Source organism: Danio rerio, chromosome 9, assembly GCF_049306965.1.
Source record: "Danio rerio strain Tuebingen ecotype United States chromosome 9, GRCz12tu, whole genome shotgun sequence".
Classification (NCBI taxonomy): Eukaryota; Metazoa; Chordata; class Actinopteri; order Cypriniformes; family Danionidae; genus Danio; species Danio rerio.
This window is the reverse complement of record NC_133184.1, coordinates 47,442,091-47,467,051: the sequence shown is the minus strand read 5'-3', so window position 1 is coordinate 47,467,051 and position 24,961 is coordinate 47,442,091. Positions and strand designations below refer to the sequence as shown.

At 34.1% G+C, this 24,961-nt stretch overlaps 2 protein-coding genes across 21 annotated transcripts in view; one reads left to right on the top strand and one right to left on the bottom strand.

The window, feature by feature from the left end:
• traf3ip1 (TNF receptor-associated factor 3 interacting protein 1) overlaps positions 1-24,961 on the bottom strand; it is a 62,547-nt gene that overhangs the window by 8,637 nt on the left and 28,949 nt on the right. For 16 of the 20 annotated variants that reach the window (XM_009304952.5, XM_009304953.5, XM_009304954.5 and 13 more), the window contains 3 exon segments: positions 22,196-22,328; positions 22,070-22,106; positions 19,678-19,751 (listed from right to left, as the gene is read on the bottom strand). In XM_009304952.5, coding sequence (XP_009303227.1) covers positions 19,678-19,751; positions 22,070-22,106; positions 22,196-22,328 — 244 coding nt within the window. 20 annotated transcript variants of the gene reach the window in all.
• Positions 9,725-15,437, top strand: LOC137487228 (uncharacterized). The gene is made up of 3 exons (XM_021479022.3): positions 9,725-12,809; positions 14,789-14,957; positions 15,190-15,437. Exons 1-3 carry the CDS (start codon positions 11,909-11,911, stop codon positions 15,317-15,319), a joined length of 1,200 nt encoding a protein of 399 aa, XP_021334697.1. The 5' UTR covers positions 9,725-11,908; the 3' UTR covers positions 15,320-15,437.

Here is a 24,961-nt window from a genome sequence, read left to right as displayed (position 1 = left end):
TGGAGCGCGAAGACCAGGCCGGATTCGCTCTGTTTGCTGTTCTCCTGCACCTCAGTCAAAAGAAAAGAAAAACTACAGATTTCTGTCTCACAGGACATAAATCAATCGTTTATAGCGGTGCTCATTTTCCCTTCTCTTCTGCCCGACCTAAGAAAAATATTTGTTTTGCATGAGGCAGCTGAGGACAGGTTTTCCCATTATCTCAGACTGTGACACAAGCGGGACGGTGAGTCGGTATGCTCGGGGCAGGTGGCTTCCAGAGACGCTGATGTACTGGGATGAAGACACTTATATCAGGACGCCTCATTAACCTGCTATGTGGATCTAAGGCTTCAGCTGCAAGGCTAATTTACTTAATGAAGAAATGCATGCAAAGTGCGTGATTTATAGAGTGCTAATTTAAAAACTACAAAAAAAGAAGCAGAGCGGCATTCTTCAAACAAGAGCTCTGGCAAAGAAAATCCTCGCATCTCTCCTGAGAATGATCAACTTGAGAAGCATTTACTGTGCTGCTGTGTTGCAGCCCTGTGAATCTGAAACTTTTGAATTCAAAAGTGATTTGTAACATTTAATGGGTTTTTTTTTTTCTGGTTGACAATCATGACAAATTTAAACAAATAAAAACAGTGCTTGCTCCATATGAACTGAACAGAGAGCTGTTTCATCCACAACATGTGTGAAACCTAAATTGAAAATTCTACTCTTATATATAAAGTGGGAGAAATAAGTATTCAACACATTTTTATCAGAAAATATACAGTGCATCTGGAAAGTCTTCATAGCGCTTCTCTCTTTCTACATTTTTTATGTTACAGCCTTGTTCCAAAATGAATTTAATTCAAGTATTTCCTGAATATTCTACACACAACACCCCATAATAAAAATGTGAAAAAAAATTGTAGATTTATTAAAAATAAAAAACCTGGAAAATCATATGTATATAAGCAATCACAGCCTCTGCTCAATACTTTGTTGATGCACATTTGGCAGCAATTACAGCCTTTTTGAAAGTCTTTTTGAATATGATGCCACAAGCTTGGTAAACCTGTCTTTGGGAATTTTTGCCCATTCCTCTTTGCAGTACCTCTCAAGCTCTATCAGTGTAGAGGCTAAGCCTATTGCTTGAAGTCCCTGAGATGTTGTTAGACAGGCACCCAGCTGACGCACACTGTCCTCTGGCTGATGAAGTGTCAATGAAATGAACAGTCTTACTTGTTTCCGTAGATATTTAGGTTTAATGCAGTTGCAAACTCCAATAGTTCACAAACTTCCTTCCAGGTAAGTTTCCATTCGTAAAAGTCAAACACTGCCACATATCGTGACTTACAAACAAAACAAACCGTCACGCTAAAGCCTGAATGAATGTGTGTGCGTATGTGTGTGTGTATATGGCTATGTGTGTGCATTTGTTTGTGTGTAAGTGTGTGTGTCTCTCTGTGTGAATGCTCGTGAGTGTGCGTGTGTGTGTTTGAAAGTGTGTGGTCAAAACTGTATGTGCTCCCTTCCGTCAAGCAACACCTGTTACCTGAATGTTCGTTCCCACTTATAAAGCCTGTTTAGAGAGCCTAGTGGAACAATGAACAGTTGCCAAATGGCTCCTACAATCAGGTTGGATGGGAAGCGTATGTGTACAGCCATTTTCAGATGTCTCCAGAGATGTTTAATAGGATTTAGGTCTAGGCTCTGGCTGGGCCACTCAAGGACATTCACCAAATTGTTTTGAAAATAGTCCATTGATATTTTGGCGGCGTGCTTTGGGTCATTGTCCTGCTGGAATATGAACTGTCACCCTAGTCTGAGGTCAAGAGCACTTGGAAGCAGTTTTCATTCAGGATCTCTCTGTACATTGCTGCATTCATCTTGCCCTCTATCCTGACTAGTCTTCCAGTTCCTGCTTCTGAAATACATCCACACAGCATGATGCTGCCAATACCATGCTTCACTGTAGGGATGATTTTAGCCTGTTGATGAGCGGTGCCTGGTTTTCTCCAAACGTAACGCCAGGCATTCACTCCAAGAGTACAATTTTATTCTCATCAGACCAGAGGATTTTGTTTCTTATGGTCTGAGAGTCATTTTGCCAAATTCCAGGCGGGGAGTGTCTTCTGTCTGGCCACTCTACCATACAGGCCTGATTGGTGGGTTGCTGCACAGATGGTTGTCCTTCTGTAAAGTTGTAGATGGCTGGTCAGCTCTAGGAAGAGTCTTGGTGGTTCCAAATGTTCTAAACATTTCAGAGCTGCAGAAATGTTTCTGTAACCTTCCCCAGCCCTGTGTCTCGAGACAATCCTGTTTGAAGGTCTACAGACAATTCCTTTGTCTTCATGCTTGGTTTGTGCTTTGACATGCACTGTCAACCCTGGGACCGTATGCCTTTTCAAATCATGTCCAATCAACTGAATTTACCACAGGTGAACTCCAATTAAACTGCTGTAACATCTCAAGAATGATCAGTGGAAACAGAATATACCTGAGCTCAATTTAGAGCTTCACAGCAAAGGCTGTGAATACTTACTTACACTACATGTGATTTTTCAGCTTTTTTATTTGTAATAAATTTGCAACAATTTAAAAAAAAAAATTTTCACATTGTCATTATGGGGTATTGTGTGTAGAATTTTGAGAAAATTCTCGAATTTTATCCATTATGGAATAAGGCTGTAACATGAAAAATTGTGGAAAAAGTTCTGCGCTATGGATACTATCTGGATGCACTGTACTTTACAATCTGATTGGAAGTCAGTATATTGGATATATGCTTAAGTTGACATAAGGAAAACTATTTTCCGGTTCAATCTTTCATTTCTTTCAATCGAAAATACCTAAAATACAATTGAGATTTATAAAACACAAATCGCTGTCTAGTCATTAGGGATTTTTCTATGGATAATAAAATTTAGGATCCCAATTTTTCATAGTGGTGGATTGTTTGCTTTTGGTATCTGGTAGAGCATTTAAGCCTAAAAATGATGGCAAGTGATGTCAGACCTTTAAAAAGAAAGAAAAGAGGATACTATTTAAACTTTAATTTAAAACATTCTGGGACTTAGTGAGAAGCTGCAGTTGCATTTCTGTTTAATATACATAAGAACATGAAATGATCGAAATGCAGATAATCTTTACATATTTTATTTAAGCAACATGGTGGGTCAGTGGATAGCACAGTCACCTGAAAACAAGAAGGTCGCTGGTTCGAGTCCCAGCTGGGCCAGTTGGCATTTCTGTGTGGAGTGTGCATGTTTCCCCCCGTGTTGGCGTGGGTTTTCTCCGGGTGCTCCAGTTTCCCCCACAGTCCAAAGACATACGTTATAGGTGAACCAAATAAACTAAATTGGCCATAGTGTATGTGTAATTTAGTGTGTATGGTTGTTTCCCAGTACTGGGTTGCAGCTGGAAAGGCATATGCTGTGTAAAACCCATGCTGAATAAGTTGGCAGTTCATTTTGTTGTGGTGACCCCTGATGAATAAAGGGACTAAGCCAAAGGATGAATGAATGAATAATTGATTTAAATAACTGTGATGGGTGGTAAACCATTTATTATGCATTGTGGCTTCATTGGTAAAGTCCTTTTGAGGCAGCCTTCTACATGGTGGGTCCAACACGAACTCAAAGGGGAAAGATTAATTGTTTAGCAATGTTTAAAGGTTTCCTCCTTAGGGAAAACATGGGCCCCGTCCAGCAACATCATAAAAATAGCTGGGATGAAGTGAAGTGCAAAGAGGCGGAGTGGTGTACACAGGATGGAAGGGTCAGTTCGGCCCCAGCGGGGTCGCCGCTGAGATCACCGTTGTGCACTTGCATGCTAAACGGATCACCACAGTGCATGACAGTCGGATTTATGACAACCAGTCAGCGTAAGACAGAAATGACAGGTTAAAATGCAACCAATTACACTATCAGACATCAGAGACCCACACTGTGGTATTTGCACCATAACCTTCAGGATGTCAATCGTCTCTCAGTGAGGGTAAAATGTTAAGGAATGCAACAAGAGTCATTTCCTTTACATTTCCAACAAAAAGGTATATGTTTACAAAGACACAGGCCTGAAGGGATGACTATTTATTTTCCTGCCTGTTCTGCAGAGCGCGATCTGGCATGGTGTTCACTCAACAACCATCCATTTGTGTGCCATGGGGTTTATTTATACATTGCAAACCTTCATCAGGCTAATTTGATGGCGCAAAAGAGGGGAAAGGAAGGAGGGAGGAAAAAAAGCTTACAAAAACGCAGCTGCTGTCAGGGGCCGATACTCTAAAAACAAAAAAGACGCCCTACGAGAAGTATCTTACAATAATATACACGTGATCTGGAAGGTCACAACAGAGGTCAACCTCAAAACGTACAACAAATTCTTTGTAATTCAGCATCCGGCCTGTTATTACTGTCAAAAGACGAAATAACAGCCTAGCAGATCTTATTAAACGAAGTTCTGTCGACCCTGGTGAGGTAAATCTTCACTTATGAAGCGGAACGGAAAGCTCAAGCTAATATTACCACAGAATGAGTCATTGGTTCTGTTTCACCTTCAGAATTACGAATAGTCAAAACTTGAAATTCTGTGGTCGTTCCGAAGAGATTAAGTCATACGTATTTGATGTGGGGATCTCTGTAAACTCCAAATCCCAGTGAGATCTGAGAGCGAAAGCTCATATTTGTGGAGTGAGTTATGAGCGCTGTAACTTCAAACCTGTAGCGAGGATAAGGAAGCTCAATATTTACATTTTTAACCCTGGATGTTACACTATGATTACAGGAGAGCAGCCGCTTTATTGCGCTGACCCTTACCCCCTTTCCAGTCAGGAAGGAAGTCATTACAGGGTTTTTTTCTTCCTCCATTCAGCTGACTAGACAGGAGAGGTGCGGAATGCCAGTGTGCATGTACTACCTCAAAAACGCACATCCATTTCATGCCCCGCAATTAAGATGGAGAATTTAGTCAACTGATGAGGCTAAATTAAGTCAATTAGGAGAGCACACAGTGCAGCGCTCAGGTTCCAGCCCACAGTCGGCCTGCGTTTGATGGGGGAAATCTAATTTGATTATTTGGGATTGAAAGGAAATCCAGTCTGATTGTTTTGAAATCAAGAACACAGGAGAGAGAAGCGCTCGCTGTAAGGGCCAGCAGAGTTCAGCTCACTGTGTGCGGCAGAGGTTCAACACCAAATGTCTACGGAGTAAAAAGCTCACGCCAGGAACTAAATTAATTAAGATTTTTGTGATCATTGACTCATTTGCACAAAATTTTAAGCATCTAACTTCCCCAAAACATACAACAAAGAGCAAAGCTCAATGGTAATAAGAGCTCTAAAAAAAAGTTTGCCAATTTATGTTTGACATCAAACTTGCTTGAGTCTTCATTTCCTTTAATAAGAGTAGAATACATTACAAACATAATTTCAAATGTAGCTTTTAACTAAATGGTAGCATATATGCTACCATAAAAAGCTTGAGGCCAATAAATTTGAAAAATAAATTTTTTATGTTATATTTATTCAATCAAAAATAAATAAAAATATACAAAATATAATTTAAAATCAGTGTCTTTATTTTTTTTAAAAAGAGTCATTTATTCATGTAAACAGCCATTACTCCAGTCTACACCTGTGCTACTTAAAAAAAAAAATATTTCTTAATAATATCACAGTAGTGCTGCTAAATATTTTTATGGAAGAATCTTTTTTAAGATTCTTTTGTTAAAAGAATTAATAAGACTTTTGTGATCATTGACTCAGTTGGACAAAATTTCAGGCCTCTATCTTCCACAAAACAGGAAAATGTACCATGTAAATGGTAATGAGAGCTCCAAAAGTGTGCCAAACTATGTTTGACATCAAACTTGCTTGACAGTCTTTATTCACTTTAATAGGAGTAGAATAAAAAAAAAAAAAAAAAAAATATATATATATATATATATATATATATATATATATATATATATATATATATATATATATATATATATATATATATATATATATATATATATATATATATATATTATATCATATAATTTCACTATATCATCAAAAACATATCATTTAGAATTTTTCATTTACTATATACCAGGGGTGGCCAGCCCTGTTCTTGGAGAGCCACCTTCCTGCAGATTTCAGTTGCAACCCATATCAAACACACCTGCCTGTAGTTATCACGTGGTGTTCAGGTCCTAATTAATTGGTTCAGGTGTGTTTGAAATGGGTAGCAACTGAAATCTGCAGGAAGGTGACTCTCCAGGAACAGGGTTGGCCACCCCTGCTATATATGCTTAGTATATATATAAATAAAAAGCTTGAGACCAATAAGATTTTTTTAATAATTTAATACGTTTTTTATGCTTATAAAAGCTTGCATTTATTTATTCAAAAATATCATTTAAAATAAGTGTCTTTAATATTTTTTAAAAAGACAATGTGAAAAACCTTTACTTCATTCTCCACATTTGCTGCTTAGAAAACATTACTTATTATTATCACAGTAGTGCAGCTAAATATTTTTATGGAACATTTTCTTTTTATTTTGTTAAAGAAAAGTTCAAAGTAGCAGCTTTTGTTTGAAATAGAATTAAGTTCTAGCAGACAAATAAAAAATATATTCATTCTCTTAAAGTGACTTAAACTGAGGTAAAAAAAAATAATAATAATAACAAATCCTTATGATTCTCATTCTTATTCCTCCCTACTGACAGCATGCACTTTGAGCTTGTGACTCAGCTGGAACATTGAGCTGCAAGAGTGAATGTTATGCCTGAAGGCCAACACTAAACACTGCACTCATCAGGCCTGCAGTCAGTGACGGACAGACAGAAAGAAGAACAGTCCGGGTCAAGTGGACCACCCAGTGCAGGACATAGATTGTAAGAGTGAAGTCACACTGTTAAAAACATTCCTGGATCCCAAAGAGCTCAAAGCATGGGAACAAATAGGGTGCCCCTTGATAATCATATTTAAAGAATTTAACTAAGGATCTAACTAAGGATCTGAGAATCTTTCTAGCAAACTTATGTGTGTGTTGTTTTAAGAAAGCAACCATTGATTTGTGTTGTGTTTTACTTTCACATTCAATTATTTTTCATTTAATTATTTTATTTAATCATAGATGATTACATAATTATCATTATATAATTTTATTGATTATTATTTAATGATTTGATTATTATTGATTATTGTTTATCATTTTATTATATATATGTGTGTGTGTATATATATATATATATATATATATATATATATATATGTGTACACACACACACATATATATATATATATATATACACACACACACACACACACACACACACACACACACACACACACACACACACACACACACATATATATATATATATATATATATATATATATATATATATATATATATATATATATATACATATATACATATATACATATATACATATATAGACACACACACATATTTATATATATATATATATATATATATATATATATATATATATATATATATATATATATATATATATATATATATATATATACATATAATATTTTCGATTAGCCAGTTAAATATTAGAACCCGGGTTGCCTTTGTGGAAAATAGCGCATTTCATTCATTCATTTTTTCATTCAAAAAGGCTCTTGAATCAAGTGTCTGTGACTGAAATGCTACCTCTGGTGGACAGTAACAGACTACGAAATGAGATGCAGATTCAGAGTTCCACATGAGGTGGTTATTAATTAGCAAATAATATAAATATTACGAACATAAACATTAGGTTAGCAGGTTACACTGTAACCCCGTATCCTAACAACATGCTACGTGACTAGATTTGCAGTGATAAGCGATTTGGCTTTTTGCCCCAGATGAATCAAGAATATTAACTCACTCTAGCGAAATGGTAAGGTTTATAATCTAATTAATACATATTAAACCTCTTTAACATTATTAAATGTACATGCTCAATAAATCACTGTGTTGGTTTTGAGTCACAGTTCTAAAGTTTAATTTCAAACGGTTTATTTTATTTTCAACATATAAGGTGAACTATCTGCTGCTGTTTTTAGTAGCATGGCAATACATGTCATGTCATTTGTCAAAATGGCATTCAAACTCACATCATTCGCTTTAACAGTCAATAAAGCACATAAGGTGTACCTGAGGTGATCATTGTCATAATTTTCTGTTGTTCAGCTGCAAGAAATAGAAGCCTAATCATTTTATCATGTTTTTATCGTTAATTATTGCTTTTTTTATTATTTCCTTTTTTCATATTGTTATAATCTTATGTCTGTGCGGATTCAAACAACACTTGTTTTCAAGAGTAAGAGATAAGAGAATGTCTCCATTTCAAGCTCTGTATTGTCTCTGGACAATGTTGTGAAGCAATGATTTTTTATTGCTGTTGCTTGTGGAATAATAACACTTGTTAGATTTATCTTGGTCATATGAAGTCTGAGCATTGAATCATATGCAACTAAGATTATTCAATAAACTCTGCTCTCTCTTTATCATCATTCTCTGGCTTTCTCAGTCAACTCCTATATTGATAGGATATTGTTAAATCAGTTGAATACTGCACTGTAAAAAATGTTTGTGAAAATAACTGTGAAATTCTGTAAAATTGTGACATCTAAATTTTGTAAATAGAAAAACAATGAAACAGTGTTAAATTTACAGTATGGTTTTGTAAAAAATAAAAATACAGTTGTAAAACGTTGAACCAAATTAAACTGTTAATTGTACTGTAAGAATGTGTATCAATAACAATGTTTATTTGTAAAATTTACTGATCACTGTTATTTGAATAGTGCAAACATGTAATACTGAAAGCTGCTGTAAAAATTACAAATTGATACTAAACAAACTAAAATCATCCTATTACAGATTAAAAAAAGCATGTGTACACAAGTATAACAATCACAAAATAACCAAATCATGTTTTCCTTACATATATCATTACATATTTACAAGTTTTAAATGATGGGTTTTAAAGGCAATGTGTCTGTTCAGAATTGTCCTAATAGTATATAAGCTATTTTAATATTAGGCTTTATTGATAATTATCATATTTAATGTTGGCCTATGGAAAGATAATGGTTATTTGTCCCTAAGGGTCCTTTATTTTTGAACACTATGTAAAATGTAATTGTTAATCCACTGTATTTAACAACATATATATATATATATATATATATATATATATATATATATATATATATATATATATATATATATATATATAATTTTTTAATTATTTTTTTTAAACAATAATTTAATTAATAAAATATAAATGTCTTGTTGTTATTTAAAATGTGACAGCGATGTGTTTATAGTTCAAATGTATGCTTTTGTGTAAATTAACGTCTGCGTTTGAATTTCAAACTCTGTTCTGCCTTGTCCAATGACTAATCGGCTATCTGATTCTTGCGGGAGCAGCCATTTTACAGACGTTTATAGTGAGTGCGCGCGCTCCATCTGTCCGGCCCGCGAATGAAGCTGTGGATGACGTCTGCCAACATTTCTAACTACTGAGGCACTGTGGTAAGTTTAGTGAAAAGTTCGTTTACTTTGTACTTTAAACGCTTTATCATACAAGCACCTGCAAAAAGGGAGAGGATATTATTTGGGGTGTTGCACGGTCGTCGAAATAATAATGAGTGGCACAATGCAAAGGTAACTCGGCTCCTTGTCTTATCGTCTAACTAACGTAAAGCTGAAAAAAAACATTTTTTGTTCGAAGTCTAAAGATGATTAACCACGTGTAATTTTTGCAACAAAACCTTCGAGACACTGAGAGGCTATGTGTTGCATTGTAAAGTTCATAGAAACGAACTCCTATTGATTTTTCAAATATGTTAGTGCTGGCTGTAAGCGAACATTTTGCTCTTACGCTGCATTTAAAGCACATTTCACAATGAGTCTGCATCAACCGTTAGTGCTAAAGCAGTTGCAGATTTTAAATTTCTAAATTTCGTTGTGTGACCTCACGTTTAACACGGCTGAAGATTTAATGCCACTTAAAAGAGCATATAGCAGAAGGCCGACCTGTGGCTTTTCCAGTAACGGGTTGCAAAAATACTTTTACAATTAAATCGTCTTTCACATCTCACATGTCCAGGAAGCATAGAGCTGCCTCAAATAATACTGTAAGTGACATTTACAGGAAAACTGTTTCTCAGTCGTCCACTGTCATGAATGTGTTGTTTCAAATGATGTAACAACACCTGAAACTACTGAATTATACTGAATAGAGCTGTTTGTGGATTTAAAAGATTTGGAGGAAAATGGAATAGCTGTAGGTGGTAACGTAGTTAAAGGTGCACTGTATTGTATTGCTGGTGGTGATAATTTGCGTTCACATGCCATTGGTGGGTTTACTGAAAATTTCAGTATTGTGCTCAGTATTTTTGCAGGTATTGTGAAATAACAAGAAATGAATTTCAGAGTGATAACCCAAATGTTTGTGGTCCACAGCGCACCCGTGAAACTTATGATTCTGCTGTTCATGATTTACGATCTTAAGACAGTCAAGACATCAAAGAAATAAAGGTAAACTCTGTTTTCTGTTGCATGTCAAAGACAGTTACACTTTTTACCCAAGTCTTTACAGTGAATCAATTAAACATACAGTGAGAGAATTTAACTTTTCAGACTTTAATACTACTGTGTCCACAGAAATAATCTATAAAGGAATGTCATACAAAAAGGGACATTTTCTTGTGTCTAAAAGTGATGAGTTCAACTTCTCATCATTTTAATCCAAAATGACGAAGCTGTGTTTTTTGTAATGGGAATACAAAAAGCTGAATATCATTTTGAATACCATCTGTATTCTGACTAAACAGAGTACCAGGCTACAGTGTCTTAGCATAAATGACTTGGTTGATTTTTATTTAACATTATAAATTGTTAATGGGTACCAAGTCATTACGCTGAAACACAGCGTGCTGTCGAAGTAAAGAGATCTTGTCCACAGAAGTGAAAAAAATATACTAAAAATCATCATGTATGCTTAGATAAAATAACATGTAGTTTAAAGAGATAGTTTTTCCAAAAATAAAAAATGTTGATATCATTTACTTACCCTTGACTTTTTTTTTCAATCCTGTTTGGGATTTGTTTATTTTTTTTCTCAAGATGATAATTTAACTGTTGACTTCTATAGTATTTTTTCCTACTATGGAAGTCTATGGTTACAAGTTTCCAACATTCTTTTAAATGTTGTCTCAAAAAAACTCAAACTGGTATAAAATATGTCAAGGATAAATAAATTATAGATTTTAAATTAAAAAATGTTGTGATCTATCCTTTTGAAAATAGTAAGATTTTTGTTTTATTTGCAATTGGATGAACAGAAATAAACTCTTAATAAATTTAATAACTACATGTTTAATCACTACTTGATTGATTTCAGTAATGACTGACTTGGAGACAACATTTCTACGTACTGCCATCACTGAGGTCTTGCCTAACCTTCCAGAGGCAACAAAAGACATTTTAGAGGAGACATTGCAATCCATTGGAGTGGAGACATATGATGATTTTAAGTTTATTGAGGAATCTGATTTGCTAACGGCATTAAGGCCAATCCAAGCTCGAAAAGTCCTTGCTGCTTGGAAGTTAAGATGTAAGTCATGTGTTGCAGAACAGAATACTCCAAGACAAGTTCACAAAGTTACATGTGTAAAAAGGTCTTGAAAAGAAAATGTAAATAAAATAAAAAAAACTTTGTGTTAATGACTATTGTTTGTGTATGACCTTTTGCAGGCCAGACACCAGAAACAAGCAGCTCACCACAACCTTCCACAGCCTTGCATAGTTCACCTGCAAGTTCTCAATCATCCTCCACCAGTATCTCCCAAAGCCCAGATGTAGACTGGGTGGATACGTTTCTGATACCATGGGATAAATTTCCTCAGGAACTAATGCAATTTTTGGAGAGAGGAAAACGACCAAGTCCACGAATGAGAAGAGAGATGGTCCGGATTGTGGTAAACGAGATGATGCGAAAATGTTCATGCCCAAATAAAAGGAATTCTACTGAAGTTGCCAAAAAGATGGTAGCAAAGTATCCAGAGTCTCTCCTGGATGTAATAGAGGGGGATGTGGTTGGGCCAGGGTACCATTCTTTAGTGAAGCAATTGCAGTATAGGATTGAAAATGTGAAGCGATCTACAACACCCAAAATAAGAAAACGAAGACATCAGACTGATGACTCTGACACGGATGAAATTCCTCCAGAAAAGAGGGCAGCAATTCAGGATACATATGGATGCATTAACTGGCATGTAAAATTCCTGCCACTGGGAGAGACCTCTGAAAGCCAGGAGGAAAAGAAAGAGAAAATGAAGATAATGTCTCGTCAAACTGATGCAGATGCAGAAGAAGTCAGACATCTAATGAAATTGACTTTCTACACACAACGTAACCAAGTAAATCAGGGCAAGAATATAAAATGTCTCCTGGAGGATTGGCCATGGTGGTTTAATGAGCTTGGCATGGCAGTTCACTACAAGGAGCTTACCGGAATTGGTCTTAATGAAACTTTCACCCGGAATCTGGACTTGAAGGGGAAACGACTCCTAAACTACTTCAGTACAGTTGGTGTGAACAAAAACAAAAAGTTCCTGCAGGACTTAACAAAGTTTAAAGTGATGAGGGGAGAGCTAAGTGGTTGCTCTGAAGATGTGAAAGAGATGTTGATGCTTTTGCTTTCCTACTTCAATGAGAAGGAAGATGCTATGTTCTGTCATGTGGAGGACACATGCCTCGCAGAAGAGGTAGAGATGGACAAAGTTAATTTGACCCCAACACTTGTTGTGTGTGGTAAGTTTATTTGTTTGTTTCTTTGCTATAATTTTTTTTTTAATGCTTGACTATGGAGCTAAAATATGACAAAAAATCTGCATTTTTTTGTTTGAATTATTGACAATTGTAATTTAATAAATCAGAATTTTTATATGCCGTTAAATTTTGAATTTGAATTAATTTTTTGAATTTGAATTTCTTAACTTGAATATTGAACATCTAAAATTTAAGACAACTGTAATTTTCAAGGCAGAAATTTTTTATAGACGTATTTTCATAGACTGCAGATATCCAGTTTATAAAAGTACAGTATCAAGTTTTCAGGATAAATAAATTCAGAACATCAAACTCAGTAATATAAAACTCAAAACCAGAATTTTAGATTGTGAAATTCAGATTCAGCAGAAATAAGGTCAGGGGTCATCGACAGGAAAGAGTAGACGATCACCAAAAAGTTAAAGCTCATTTACAGAGCTGCGTGAGTTTACAGCCTGGTGTATGTGAGGCTCAGGAGGACACAATTCTTCTGCAAACTGACTATCAGGGTCAGCTATTTTCACTAGTTTGTGTAATAAATATATACATGCTTCAGTGAACCAAATTCATATACTTAATTCAATTACATCTCGTTGTTTAATAAATTTTATTTTTTCATTTTTGCCTGCATTTTCAAACTCCCTGCGTTTTACAGCTGTGGTAAATGACATATTTGCATGCACATGCTTTTTACTATATAGTATATAGTATAGTATTTTAAGGAAGATTTTAATGTTTGGCCAAAGTCTATCATCAACACTGAAATGCTGCCTCTTTTAAAAATCATCTATTCACATCCAAGATGTCATATTTATCCTTACATTTATATTTATTTAAATTATCAGATTTTCCATATATTTAAAAATATCGCATTATTTTTGGCTAAAATACATTGAAACCAAAATGTCCAACAGGTGGCACCAAACCTCTATCTTTGTCACTGAATTGTTCATTCAGAGGTGTTCGATTCGGCTTATTTATAAATGAATTAAGTGACTCATTGTGAATTACTTGCTCAGAGATTTTTGTTAGCCTCATTTGTTAAGTGCTTAAAACTTTTTGTTCAAATGGTAACATGAGGTGTTAATAAGTCTATATTGTTGTGAAAAGTGTACAGTGAAAGCCACTTGATGAGTTTTCAACGTTTTTTTTATGTAACCCGAAACTGAAAGCATCCTTCCCCATACTTAAAGCTAAAATACATGAGTTTAATTTTACATTAGGCTATATGTCGACAAATAACATTTATTTTGACCTATTTCCAGACCCCCCAAACCCCCACCCTCGTGGTGAATGATTCCTAGTTTGACTTTTCAGTGATCGTCTACTCTTCCGTTGATGACCCCTCACCTACTTTCTGCTGAATCTGAATTTCACAATCTGAATTTCTGGTTTAAAATTTTATAATATTGAATATGATATTTGGAATTTCTTTATCCTGACTTGAAACTACTTTCACAAACTGGATACCTGCAGTCTATGAAAATACGTCTATAAAAAAATTCAGTTGTCTTAAATTTCAGATGTTCAATATTCAAGTTAAGAAATTCAAATTCAATTTTTTTTTTTACGGCATATAAAAATTTAGATTTATTAAATTACAATAGCAAATAATTTAAATGAACACAATTCAAATTCAGATTGTTTTCGTATATTATTAGCTTCATACTTTACAATAACAATAAATTTGTTACCATTAGTAATCATGAACGTACAACAGTACTTATATGGCATTTATTATTTGTTGTTACTCACATTATTATGTATTTCAAGATCAAAGAATGTCATGATAACGTTTAATAGACCGTTCAGCATTGTTCAAGTATTGTTAATTGTACATTCATTTGAAATATTTGTAACAAATAAATCTTGTAAAGGTTTTTTTAATTTGTTTGTATTTTTTACTTTTATGGTATTATAATTAAATACCAAATTTAACTTTTATTTAACTTTTTTCTAAGGCCAATCCTGCTTTTCATCGAAGCGTTTCATGCTGTGTGTGGATCGAACTGTTGTACATGACAACATCCCCTCCTTCATTTCCGCCCTGTGCATGATGTTTGGGAGCTATTATTGCTTCAACATCCATTACCCATCAGAGCTGGCATCAACCTTGGAGTTTTTGCAGAGGTATGTGTTTTTGTACAGGCTTTATACAACATTGAAGTGACCTAAATTGCTAATGCAAGGTTTTCTTTTTCCTGGTTTATATGTACAGGTTGACAAATTTCTATTATATTAATTATAATTAAAATTATAATTTCAATTAAAAAGGTATTTTTCCCAAAAAAAGAAGATTTTCCCAAAAACATAAGATTTTTTTATCATTAATACAATTCATTTTTTTCTCTTTTTTGCTCAGGTGTTTCTTCTCTATCAACCCAGAGAAAGGCACTAAAGTGGAGAAGACAAACACAGCCCGTCTTCATGTGAACCCAAGAGTTCTTACCTTGATTCAGGAACTTTCCGATCATGAATGGCGTGATGTCTAAATACGGACTGAAGTCAGTCAGGTTTGGACATACAGTGAATGCCAGTTTCTCAGGTTTGTTTGATCTGCCATGCTTAATGTATGTGTTATTACACAACTGTTAGAGTTTTTATTGCTCTAGTGTTTTCTGAATTAAGTTATTCCTGAATTGTTGGTTTGTATTGAATATTTGTTTATAAAACAATTGTTAAATGTTCTTAACCCGATTTAAGAGAAAAGTTGGTAGCACTTTATAATAACTACACACTATGAACCATTTATTAAGCATTAATAAATATAATGGATTAATTTACTGTTGAGCATTAACTCTACATTAATAAACATTAGTAGACAGTTTATAATAATGGCTAAAAATGTTGTATTCTTGACTTAAAAGCATGTGTAATGTGCTTAATAACTGTATTTTCATACTTTGTTCATGATTCATTTTTCATGACTAAATTGAGTATCGCATTATTTACAAAGCAGTTATTTAAGAGTAGTTGGTGGTTTTTTAAGATCATTCAGAATGCGTAAGTTAATGATTAATTAACTATTTAAATAAACATTTATAAATATTATTATTCAGGCATATACTAATAGTTAATTTGTATGTTAATAAATGCTTTATTAACTCAACTTCATGCAGTTTTGTGACCTAATCTAAAGTGAGGACTATTTATGCTTTATAAATCCCTTATAAATGACAAGGCTCAGTTAAATTCTAAACAGGATTTTTTTTTATTAATTTGAAGAAACACAAATGAAACTGTATCAAATGAAAATAAATCTTTGCAATCTTGTGTAAAATAAAATTACTGTAGAGTTTAAACATTGCTACATAACATTGAAATGTTGCATCCTATTATATTGTTAAATTATATTGTTTTTTAATCCAATTTTATGTTAAATTTTGACACTCCTGTTATTCGGCAATGTTTAAACTTTACAGTAATTAAATTTTTAAAATAAGATTGCAAGGATGTGTAGTTCATTTGATAATGAGCCTTTAATTATCATTTATAAGGGATTTATAAGCATAAATAGTCCTCACTTTAGGTTAGGTTACAAAACTGCATTAAGTTGAGTCAGTAAAGCATTTATTAACATACATAGTAACCATTACTACATGCCTGAATAATACAATATATAAATATTGATTTCAATAGTTTATTAATTATTTACTAACTCATTCTCAATGATCTTAAATATCACCAATTACTCATACAAATGGTTTGTAAATAATGCAATACTTAATTTAGTCATGAAAAATCAATCACCCACACATGATGAAAATACAGTTATTAAGCACATATTAGTGTGCTTATAAGTCAAGAAAACAGTATTTGTAGCCGTATATATATATAAACTGCTTCCTAACGTTTATCATTGTAGAGTTAATGCTTAACAGTTAATGAATTCACTATTTGCTAATGCTTAATAAATGGTTCATAGTGTGTAGTTATTATAAAGTGTTACTAAAAAGTCTTTCATTTTATTGGCATTTCAATTTTAGTTTTACTGGCAATGTCTCCCATCTCTTTGCCTATAACTTTCCTTATTTGTTTTCAAGAAGACAATTATTAAACTGTCACATGCTCTCTAAAAGGTGAATGTATCGTTTGTAAGGAAAGTAATAGAAATTTGTGTTGCAAACTGACAGACAGTGTTGACTTGTTTATGGTTAATAAATACAAATTATAGTTGGATTACTTTGTCTTTGAGTGCAGTTTCTATGATCTATGCATATCTAGAATTTATATCCCTAGGTACTGTGTAACATACAAGTTATCGTTTTCATGCATGGTCAAGGGTAAAGCAAATGATTTACAGTTGCTACTGAAATTAAACTATGTTCATTATACGAAACAACATTGGTCTTCTTAAAATATTATAAATAAACACAATTGACTAAAGTGATGATCTTATGCTGTTAAGTTGTTTACATTTTAAAATGTATTTTCGTTACATAATTATTGTGGCATCCACAGCTGCCAGATTTTTTTTAGATATTAATGTAATTATTAATTTTAATAAATAGTATTAATTAGTAAATATATTGTTTTGTTTTTTCACGTAATTGTTCTTTATGTTCAACAGTTTTAAATTGTAAACAGGTTTACATTTTTATTGTAATTTTTACAAAATTATTCTGGCAACCACAGCTGCCAAAATATTTTTGTAAAAACAACAAGATTTTTTGTTTAAATACTAAAAATTTAAGTATTTCTTACACAAAATTTTTGTAAATTTTACATAATATTAATTTGTTTTTTACATAATTATTTTGTACATATACAGTTTTAAATTGTAAACAGGTTTACATTTTTATTGTAATTTTTACAAAATTATTCTGGCAACCACAGCTGCCAAATATTTTTTGTAAAAATAACAAGATTTTTTTGTTTAAATACTAAAAATGTTATTTATTCTTACACAAAATTTCTGTAAATTTTACAAATTTTTAAATTGTTTTTTACATAATTATTCCGTACACATACAGTTTTAAATTGTAAACTGGTTTACATTTTTATTGTATTTTTTACAAAATTATTCTGGCAACCACAGCTGCCAAATTTTTTTTGTAAAAACAACGGAATTTTTTTTACAGTGTGGTTAACAGTTTTTGGGTATTGAGCAGCTCGATGACTTGTTGTTTGGATACCCAGAGAAACAGACATTTTTGGAGGAGCGAAGAGAATGAGACTGATTCCTACAAAACAACAATGACAGACGAGTCTACGCATTCATCCCATGGACCAGCCTGAACAACCGCCTGTGACCTATTTACACCTACAGTTTCTCCATGGTGGACATCCAGCCTCCTGCGCCTAGACTGCAGCTCTGCATAGGAAGTTTGGGCAGAGGAGAAATGGCTGTGCCCAAATGAGCCTGGTTTCTCTCAAAGTTTTTTATCCTTCACTTTTGTCAATTGGTGATGTTTTGTTCCTCGCCACTGGCTTGCTTGGTTTGAGACTTGTGAAACTGCGCATCGATGGATTTGCTCTTCCATGTTTGGACTTTCAGCAGTAAAATTTAAACCACACTGAACTGAACTAATCTGAACTTAAACTGTGAAAACTGAACTGACACAGTTTCAATTTACTAGAACTTCTATGTTAAGCTTCTTTGACAATTTAAATGGTAAAAGCACTATAGAAATAAACATGAATTGAATTGAATTTTCCGACAGGATCTGGCATTTGGGGCTAGATCTTATTTATCTGGCATAAAGAGTGTGATCTAACATATTCCAACAGTTCTGAAAAATCATTTAACAGATTTATGCCCAGAGATACACTAAAAAAGTTGCTGTCCATGAAATAGACATTTCAATTGTTCATTGCTTTTCTGGTAGATTAAATGCAATACTAATAATCAACTATACTGATTTGATAATTATCTTCTTCTTCTTCTTTGGCCTTAGTCCCATATGGTTGCGGGGTCGGCTCTTTGGAACAAGCCATTTTAGACTTGTTCATATGATTACAAATTTTTTACACTTTTCCTGTCGTCTGGGCCTGTCACCCTCAAACCTCACCTGCAGCATGTCTTTGGACTGTGGGGGAAACCGGAGCACCTAGAGGAAACCCAAGCAAACACGGGAGAACATGCAAACTCCTCAGAGAAATGCCAACTGAGCCGAGGTTCGAACCAGCGACCTTCTTGCTGTGAGGCGACAGCACTACCTACTGTGCCGCTGCTTCGCCCAGATTTGATAAATATGTATGTTTCATAATCATTGTCCAAAGTACACTTGAGACAAAAATCCACTTTTAGATCTAAAATAATTTAAAAGCAAGCTTATTATAAAAAGCCACCAGTATATTCAAGACTTTCCAATTTCTAATTCAGAGACTTAAAATAAACAAATTAATTTGCTATTTTCCTCATGGGGACCAAAAAAAGTGTCCCTATAAATAGTGAAATCCGGGGACCACACACCCACAGACTCACACAAAACAAGCCACAATTGTAAACAATGTTAACCACAGAAACGTACAAATATCTAAACGGTATGTACGGTGCCATCATGCTTGTTTTGCTCTAATTATTTAAGCTCCGCTGAACAGAAAAACACTTCAATGGCTCTGAGGGACCACTATTACATTTCTCCAGTCCATTTGCAAAGTTGCTTTCTTTAGTAAACCTATGCTGCACTGGGTCAGGCTTTGGAAATGAAAAGGGAGACGGACACATCCCTGAGGTACTGTTTACAGCACACACAAAATGCTTAAATAAAATGCTGATTCCCTTGATGAAGAGATTTTGAAATGCATTTACTCACGTTACTGGAATTTGGTTGAGGAAAAACAAAACTTGTGCCATGTAAATTGGAACGGGACTGCCATCTAGTGGTAGTGAGGTGAAATGTCTTACCTGCTCTTTTGACTTGGAGGATGGAGATGATTCATAGTCTTTCTTTGTCTCCAAGATTTTTTTCACAAGTCCACCTATAACCAAATGAAAACCAGTAAGTATTTTTATCACCTATTTTTAAACTAGTGTGTTTTGAAGACTTAATTTGTAACATTGTTTTATGATTAGTGTGTTCATATGTAGCCAGAGGTAATTTTACTCATGTGACCTTGTTTTATTCCTGTCCTTTTTTAGTGTAAATTATATTTACTTACATATTTCTAAATACTAATAATTTATATATATAACTAGAATCTATAATCTAAATTAATATAATTAAGAGGATTTTTAAGTGGAGATCTCTCCTTACCCAAAAGAATAAACTAAAGATGTTGCATCTAATTCCTCAATACCTCCCCACATACAAAAAATGGTAAGAAAAATCACTAACAAAGCAATTTGGAAACACTGCAAATGATGAAACACAAATTGTCTCAATGAAGTTTGGAGTGCATATTTGATGCATAAGAGGTTAAAATACACACCAATAAGTTCATTACTTCTTTACTAAAGAGAAATAGTTCCATAAACTGCTGTTTACTGCAATAAATATATTACAATAAGTTATTAAATATTCAAGTTCATTTTTTTTAAATATCCCAATTTTTTCCAGTCAGGTTTTAATGAACTTGCAATATTGTTGAAAACAGGGAACTTTCAGTTCATTCATTCATTCATTCATTCATTCATTCATTCATTCATTCATTTACTTTTCGGCTTAGTCCCACAGCGGAATGAAACGCCAACTTATCCAGCATTTGTTTTTACGCAGCAGATGCCCTTCCAGCTGCAACCCATCTCTGGGAAACATCCATACACACTCATACACAACGGACAATTTAGCCTACCCAATTCACCTGTACCACATGTTTTTGGACTGTGGAGGAAACCGGAGCACCTAGAGGAAACCCACACGAAACACAGGGAGAACATGCAAAGTCCACACAGAAATGCCAACTGACCCAGCCAGGGCTCGAACCAGCGACCTTCTTGCCGTGAGCCGACAGCACTACATAATGCGCCACTGCGCCGCCAAACTTTCAGTTCTGATATGCAAAATGATTTTAGTTCTTGTATGTCGTCTGCTTGTAAACTCGTAAACAAACAATTGTGATCGGTTCATGACATTAGATTAGCGAGTACTGATTGAGTCATTAAAGGTGATTATCGGCCGATACTGATTTATGGTCAATCGATCGGAGCAATTCTCTATTAAAAAAGTTACTATTATAAATAAGGATGCTCCGACTCGTAAACAAACAATTGTGATCGGCTCATGAGATCGGCCAGATTAGCGAGTACCGATTGAGTCATGAAAGGTGATTATCGGCCGATACCAATCTCTGGCCAATCGATCGGAGCATCCCTAGTATACTCTTTAAAAAAAGTTACTATTATAAATAAGGATGCTCTAACTCGTAAACAAACAATTGTGATCAGTTCCTTAGACCGGCCAGATTAGTGAGTACCCATCGACTCATGAAATGTGATTATCTGCCGATAACAATCTCTGGCCGAACGATCAGAGCATCCCAAGTATACCCTTTTAAAAAAAAGTTACTATAATAAATAGGGATGCTCTGATCGATCGGTACTTGGTATCAGCCGATCACCATGACAAGGAATTGGTACTCGGTATCGGCTGCAAAAATCCTGATCGGAGCATCCCTAGAGTCTACATATAAACTCATAATCCCCAACTATTTTGCACAAAAATATAATGGCAGTTACTCTTTTCATAATCTAAGGCTGCATTCTGCATTCGCTGCAGATCTTGAGGGTCAGTTCCAATTTTTTTGACAACCTGCTTACATCATCTTTTAAAAGAGACTAATATGCGATAGCAAAGAGCTTAGAATGACCAAGAGGCGACACTCAATAGAACGTTCCATTGCAATAGTAGTGCCCAGTAACAGCTCTAGATTTCACCATTTTGGTGTGAAATTGTCAGATTTGATTTCATTCGCTACGGTTTTAATGATGTGCGACTCGCATTGACAGGTGAAAATCCGATCTACCTGTTTACACTGCAGACACGAGGGCAAAGATTCGGTTCATATCGGATAAATTTCCCCATATGAACAAAGTCTGAATCTAAATTAGTGTGAATCGGAATCCATGTGACTTTTTCCTGCTTACACGTACATGGGCCATATCCCATCTGTGCCACATGGGAGGAATAAAATCGAAATTTGAACCATGCAGTGTAAATGCAGCCTATTTTTATTAGTATTACTGTACTTAAAAAAAAAAGCATCTCTCAAAAGCTAAAACTGTGAAATTCTTAATAATAATTTCAAAAATTCCAAATGACACAGAGGTTTGTGTGTGTTTTCTTGTATTCATGACTCACCATGTTTGTCATCGCCTTGCAACTCAAGTGAATTACTCTGTAATGACAAAATAGAGAAATTGTGATTTCATACAGATCTTTATCCAAATACTATACTGTATATGCATCATAGTGCAACTACAATACCTCCACTTCAGGTACATCAGATGGAGGTGGAGCTGCCTCCTCCACCACAAACTGCCCATCTTCATCATCCTCATCTTCAGAGAGCTTCTTGCCATCCAGAATGACGGATGCAGGGGTCTTGCCACTGCCAAGCCTGAGAAAGGTAAATTATTTTTAATAAAGTTCATTACTAACTGATTCCTTCTAATGTGCCATGTGCCAAACATTTTAGACTCAGTAAGAGCATTTTCAGACATGTAGATCATTTGCTTTGTTCTGAAATAGGGATATATTGAATTTTTGGATTAAAATCTATATATTTAATACTATTTTTATAATAAACTTTAAGTAACAGTTTATGCAGGAATCCAGGCTTTGTTGGGAAAGTATTCTTGCAAATCCTGACCTTAAACTGTGATAACAAATGAGCGCATTCACGAATAAAACACTGCTTCTTTTGACGTAAAACATGTCATACTATTATGTGGTTTCTGTGTTAATGTTTGCCTAAATAAACCAAAGGACAAAAACACACTGGGTTCCAAAACAAACTCTCCAAATATAACGCCCTTACTTTTCAGCAAAACATTTCAAAAACAAATTACCACCTCTAATCTTTTAAATAACAGGCATTAGATGATAAATTGAGCTATAGTGCACCATGGATATGTTTTTAGATATTTGTAATGAATCGCAATTCTCTTTGGAATTGATTGTGAACTTAGTTATTACCAGCAGATGGCGCTCTAGACTAGATTTTAACAGCAGAAGGTGCTCTAGGGCAGTGTTTCTCAACCAAATTCCTGGGGGACCACCAGCTCTGCACTTTTTCCATGTCTCCTTAGCCAAACAAACTTGATTCATATCATCAGTTTATTTGCAGAGACTGAAAGACCTGTACAGACAAAGGAGAAATCCAAAACATGTAGTGTTGGTGGTCCTCCAGGAACATGGTTTAGAAACACTGCTCTAGGCCAGTATTTAACAGCAGATGCTGCTCTAGGGTAGTATTTAACAGCAGATGCTGCTCTAGGGTAGTATTTAACAGCAGATGCTGTTCTAGGATAGTATTTAACATCAGATGCTGCTCTAGGCTAGTTTTCAACAGCTAGCTTTTAACAGCAGATTTGCAAAAAATGTTCTTGTTTTTTCCAAGTCAGCTTACTGTCAGCTTTTATAAGGTATAATTAAATCTAATATAAATCACTGTGCTTTTCCAGAGTTTGGTGCTAGGACTAAAGTTCCTTTAAATTACAAGCAGCAAAGATGATTCACGCTCAATTATTAACGTTAATATATTAAATAATACAACAGGAGAAAACAAATTCAAAATGTTTCAGCTATCAGCCTTCATCAGTGTAATGATTCATTATCTCTTAACATATTATCAAGCTTGTATACTCAGCCATTTCAGGTGTTCACAATCGGTTGAGTCACAGATCTTATTTTAGTCCCATTGGGTTCAAATCTTAAGAATTAGGTTGAATTAGTTATACTAAGTTATACATCAGGAAGAAAAGGCAGTGTCAATATACCTACCGTCCCTAATCAATCAAATCAAATCAAAATCAAATCAAGTCACTTTTATTGTCACGTCATCAGCAGCACGTGTGCTATGATGAGTGAAAAGCTTAGCTGCTGGCTCAGTGCAAATACAACGACAGTGCAAAATACAGACAGTGCAAATAAAATGACAATGTGAAATTGACAGCGATTAGTACAATGAATAGGTGTCCACCTGCGCCTAGTACACACTATAAAAATTAAAGCGATTGAGCATTTGCATTTGCTAGTCCTAAACTTTGGAACACTTTTGGCCACTTAGCAGTTTGCTAAACCATATGAGGCAGAGCTTTTTCTTGCTTTGTGCCTGAATTACGGAATGGATTACCCACAAATATCAGTATTGCCTTTTCTTTGGACTGTTCTAGGAAGCTTCTTAAGACACATCTTTTCAGCAAAGCATTTAATTTGTGATTATCATTGTCACTTTTATGCAACTTGTAACATTTTGGTTATGTATTGTTCTTCATTGCTTTATTATTGTGGTTTGACTTCTGGCTTCATACTGGGATTTTATGCAAGCTTGTAATTCTTTGCATTTTTATTTGCTATTATATATCTTTTAGCACGTTGAATTCAAGAAAAGCGCGTCATCAATAAAATGTATTGTTATTATTATAATTTGGTCAACTTAGGTTGTTTTTAAATGTGCATTATAAATAAATATTTTATTGTATTGCATTGTAAAAATAAATAAATAAATAAATCTTAAAACAATATACATTCATAATAAGTTGTAATGAATCAGAAAGATATTATACCAGTGTAAAAAGTGCTGGGTTTCACATTATTCCTTCATGTTGTCCTGAAACAAATCTACTAAGTTTAACTTAATCAATTTTACTAATTTAAGTAGACTGAACATAAAACAATTAAGTTGTCCCAAAAAAGCTAAATTGTTTAGTTTCAACTCATTTTAAATAAGTAGTTTGAACAAACAGGATGTCATTCTTTGTTTATTTTCATATTTTAGTCCACCAAATAAATAAATAAATATAAAAACATTAATAACACAATAAAATAAACAAATAAAAAGAAAATCTAATCCAAATTAGTTAAAATGCCTCAGACAGATTTTCTACTATGTTGTGCATCTGGTGTTGTAAAAAATATCTGTCTGCTACCTTAAAACTAGTTTATAAGTTGTTATAAGGTGTTCATTTAATTTTTGTCTTCCTGACGTACATTTTTTTCTTTCTAAAGCCTGGTTTATACTTCTGCGTC